The 4622-nt window shown below is 51.4% G+C and overlaps 1 protein-coding gene across 1 annotated transcript in view; it reads right to left on the reverse strand.

The window, feature by feature from the left end:
- Positions 1-646: 646 nt before the first annotated feature.
- LOC104165365 (taperin-like) overlaps positions 647-4622 on the reverse strand; it is a gene marked incomplete at its 5' end in the record, with an annotated part of 16684 nt that continues 12708 nt past the window's right edge. The window contains 3 exons of the mRNA XM_009704964.1: positions 647-709; positions 1096-1223; positions 1475-1652. Of these exons, the coding sequence (XP_009703266.1) occupies positions 647-709; positions 1096-1223; positions 1475-1652 (369 nt within the window). The remainder of the gene's footprint in view (positions 710-1095; positions 1224-1474; positions 1653-4622) is intronic.

A 4622-nucleotide genomic window follows, 5' to 3' on the forward strand; every position in this document is an offset into this window, starting at 1 on the left:
AGGCATTTATTCCCCTTCCCATCCCTCACACAGTGCGTTCAGCTTCCTTCACAGGAACATAACTGGCACATTAATTCCATGACGGTTCAGTGAAACTAGACCCAGAAACACGCTGAGAACAAACCATGAACCTTCAATGGTTTTCTGAACTGACACCCAATCTATCTGTCAAATCACAACCACTTGCATGCATCCAGCTAACCTCCCAGATACTCCCACTGCTCCAGCTCCAGAACCATTCTTCACTGGGGCCTCTGATGGGAGAAGTGTTACAAAAGCTGTCCAGACCTCACTACAGCGCCTGGATGAGTAGACTCAGATAAGCACCAAAAGAATCTACAGTGATCCTGGGATTACAGAGCCCTTCTTGCCTAATTAGCCGCTGATCTTGAACAAGGAATATGCAAGGCCACAGGTAGAATAAATCATACGCCTTAAAAGTAGTAGTTAAGTCCCAGAATCCAGTGCAAATATTCTCCGAAGATGCTCGCTAGCATCTAGTCCACCCTTGGCATCAGGATCCAACAAAAACCGTGGTGAGGGAGGGACCCAGAAGTTTATTTCCGTGGTGCTCGCATGGACTTTGGGAAGGTGCGCTGACACGTTGTGTCCAGCAGCCACTGCTGCAGGCTCAAAGATGAAGCGATCAAAAATACAGAGCAGGCTCGCTGCTGAAATCTGAGAGTCCAGCCTTCTCTGCTGGGGTGAGCTGTGGGGAAAGCAGAGTTGTCATGGAGGTGTCATCAAATCAGTGACGATAAATGAAAGCAAACAAGTGCCCACGCCTTTGGGTGGTGAAGGCGGCATTGGCACCGTGCCCAGGGCTAACGACTGCATTTAATTCCCCCCTCCAACTATGCCCCGGCATACAAAGTGTGCCAGCTGCCTTCAGTCTCCTTTCCACATGTGGGGACAGGCAGGTCTGCTCGTAGCAGTGGGTCCTTGTGTTGATCCCTTTGGGTGCAGTGGGCAGCAAACACAAACACCGGTGTTCGGTGGAAGGCACATCCCACCCCATCCACTGTCCAGACCAACCCGAGCACCGGATAAGAACACGGCAGGAAAAAGCCAAGACTTGCTTATTTAAAGTCTCACCATGACTTGGTTCCCATGGGAATCAGCTTCCTTTGGGAGGGGTCCCTCTGCAGCAGGCATCTCCTCATACTTCTGCTCCTGCCACTCGCTGAACTTTACGGAGTGCTTTGGGGTGTAGCTGGATAAATCTGCTGGAAGGACAAAGCTGATGTAAATATTTCTCACCACCCCAAAAGGAAGGGGGATCAGGATCCTGGCAGGGACAGCATGGAAGCTGCCCATCTGCAGTTCCCTGTTCAGGTTTGAGCCCTGTCCCCACTAAGCCCTGATTCTGCTGGCAGAAATCACCTCCATTAGCATTTCCACCTGTGTGGAGACCCGTAAGGGTCTGTAGGAAACCACCAGTGACCCCACAGCACCCACACAGTGCCTTGCTCACCTGAGTTCGGTGTATTGGGATGGAAGGTGCTATTTGGGCGTGGAACGTAAAAGGTGCAAGATTTGTCCTCCTCTGTTTCAGAAGCATGTCCTTCCTCTTCCTCCTCCTCGGCCAGTGAGCTCTCTGACGGGTACTCAAACATAGTCTGCAAACTTGTCTCATTGAAAGAGATCTTCATCTAGACCACAGCAAAGAACAATTATTAGACAGCAGCACCAGGAACCACTGATCCCAACGCTTGCTCTGGCAAAGGCCACCTCCCACACCAGGGCTTCTCCCTGGTTTAAAAGAGCCCCTGCATATCCCCCCACCTTTCCCCACGTACCTTCCCGAATCTCTTGCCACACTGAGAGAAACCACAAAGGCAGATAGCCAAATAGATGGGCTGGGGGCGGGAGGCTGAGGGTACCCCTGGCTTTTCGCCCTGGCACATACTTTGCCCTCACCTAACACTGATGCCCAGCAGCCAGGAGGAGCTGCCGGCGTGTCCCTCGAGGGATCAGTGTTGCCAAGGAGGAAAGGAAAGCATCCACATGTTGGAAAGGTGACATTGCTGATGCCTGCTAACTTGTTTGTTAGCATGCTCTAGACAACAGAAATATCAGTGATCAGGACTACATTTTTGGGAGGATGTCCAGCAAAAAGCTATTTAAGCTGGATAAAAACAGGGCTTAATACCAGAAGTGAGAAGATGGAAGCAGCTAAAGGAGAGATGGTAACAGGTGCTAGTAGAGTGGGGAAATACCAGACAAGCGAGGCCCTTAAAGGTTGTTTTGAAACCAGTTTGATTTAGTAGAATCATAGAATCATTATGGTTGGAAGAGACCTCAAAGATCATCAAGTCCAACCATATACCTGATGCCACCATGTCCACTAAACCATGTCTTGAAGTACCACATCTTAGTATTCTCACTTTGACCTTTGCACAATAACTGGGAGACTGAGAAATGAAGATGACTCCAACGTGGGAGTTCATCAAGGGAAAAACAGAATTTCATGGGTCATGAAGAAAACTGGAGAGCAAGAACACTACAAATGGAATGATGTTTAAGACCAACCCTTGCCCTAAGAGAAGTTCATCACCTGTGAATAACTGAGAAAGAAAATTTGGGATTGGCCACAGGACTGTAATCATCATCAGGACGCTGCTTAAACAAACTGGGAATAAAGCAAGGTATTTCCACTGGAAATAGGGACTGCCTGGCTCCATCCCCCCTGTAACACCCAGCAGGTAGTGGAAGGCAGCAATCGGACTCCCCTCTTCTCTCCTCCAGGCTGAACAAACCAGCTCCCCCAGCATCTCCTGATATGCCTTTTCCTCCAGCCCCAGGAGCACGTTGGTAGCCTCCGCCGGACTTGCTCCAGTTTCTCTGCATCCATCCTGTAGCAGGACACCCAAATCCAGACACAGTAACTCCCGATGTCCTCTTCCAAGTTGAAAGGGAGAGCTGAGGGAAGGGGTTGTTCCCCTGCAGCCTTACATGTCCTAACCATTATCTACCGTTCTGCTTAGATGATCCGGCTACCACACATCTCAACAGGTGGAGAAGAGATTTACCCCGTTCACACTAGCAAAAATGAAGGCTGAGAAAAAGAGTAACAGCTCTTTGTAAGTGCACCAAGAAAATTATCACCAAGGAGCAGAGAAGAACTCCTAATGCCAGCATACAACAGACAAATAAGGAGGGTAAGCTTGCCAGGAATAAAAGTAGGGAGCTATCTAGCCAACACGGATCAAGGTTGAGGAGCAGCTGCCTAAAAGGGTGTTGTGATCCCTTCTTACTACAATTAAAATTGAACTAATAGGGTTACAAACAGAACTAAAAGGACGTGGTTGCTTGTGACAGGCAGTAAGAGCTGGATGGTTCAGAAGATCTCTTCTGACGCTGTGTAACAACTGGCAAGAAGAAAGTGCAGCACGTTTACCCCATGTGCCGTATTTGCAGTTTCCCTCCTCCACAAAATACCCCACAGGCTGAGAAACGGCACACGGACCCCGGCAGCCCTCGAGCACCCACGCGTGCTGCCCAGACGCACGTATTTCTTGCAACAGCCGCCTCCCCGCATCTCCCACGCACGGAGCACGGGTGCGACGCTGCCGCCGCCATCGGGGTCTGCAGGAGCCGAACCGACAAGAGCACAGGGGCCAGAGCCGCAAACCGGCAGCGAGCGGGAGCTGGCCCGCTACCGCGTTATCCTGCACGGCCCCCAGACAGATACGCTGGAGCTATGTGGGTGATAGGGGTTTTCCAGCCAAGAGAGCGAGCATTTCAGTGCTGCTTTTCAGAAAAGCATCAAGGGAAGCTTAAACCAAATCTGGGTAACAGAGCGGGTACCCAACACCTCCTCCTCCGCACTGCACAGACAGATGACGGAGCTGCGTGCCACTCTGCCGGAGTCCGGGATGTACCTTGGACACAGGCTGGCTCCCTTCCCCACGCTCCCAGAAGGCAGGATGGAAATAACAGAGGACAACCAGTTGCCTTTCCCCATTCCCTGCCCCAGCCCTGGCCAGAGCTGCTCTGGCCTTCTCCAGATGACACATGGGGAGAGGAGAAAAGGGGTTGGAATAAAATGGCCCTGAAAATCAGAGCATCCCAGTTGCTGTTCCCTGAATTTCTCACCCCTGTTGCTGACCTAGATGCTCCCTGATCCGAGCCAGGCAGCAGAGCCGGCAGTGACCGCTCACAATGTGGCGTCTGTACTGCGGGGACGAGCCACGCTGCCAGGCACGAAGGCCACGAGGGTGGAGGTGCCCAGGGCTCCTGGAAGCTCAGAAGCTGTCCCAGAACCAGACACTGCACACGGGCTGCTTACCAGTGCTGGCAACTGTGCTGAAGGGCAAGAAGTAGTTGGCTAAACATGGAAAATAAAGGGGACAGGAGAGATGTGCCTTGGTTTCAGAATTTAAGTTTGGGAGGTGGAACTAAGTTTTCCTGGTTTTCTGCTATCAGGAAGAAATCTCTAAGAAAAATGACTTAGAGTCCCATTTGGACCAAAGCTGCATGTAGTGCAGGAGGAGCAAACAGCCTCACCAGGGAGTAACCAAAGAGGAGAAAGCAGCAGCAATGACCAGGAGACACCCCCCATGCAGTGCCCAGAGCCAGCACACCGGCAGCCCAGCCCGAGCCCTAAACTAAAGCAGCTC

This window comes from Cariama cristata, unplaced genomic scaffold (assembly GCF_000690535.1).
Source record: "Cariama cristata isolate BGI_N322 unplaced genomic scaffold, ASM69053v1 scaffold32337, whole genome shotgun sequence".
Taxonomy (NCBI): Eukaryota; Metazoa; Chordata; class Aves; order Cariamiformes; family Cariamidae; genus Cariama; species Cariama cristata.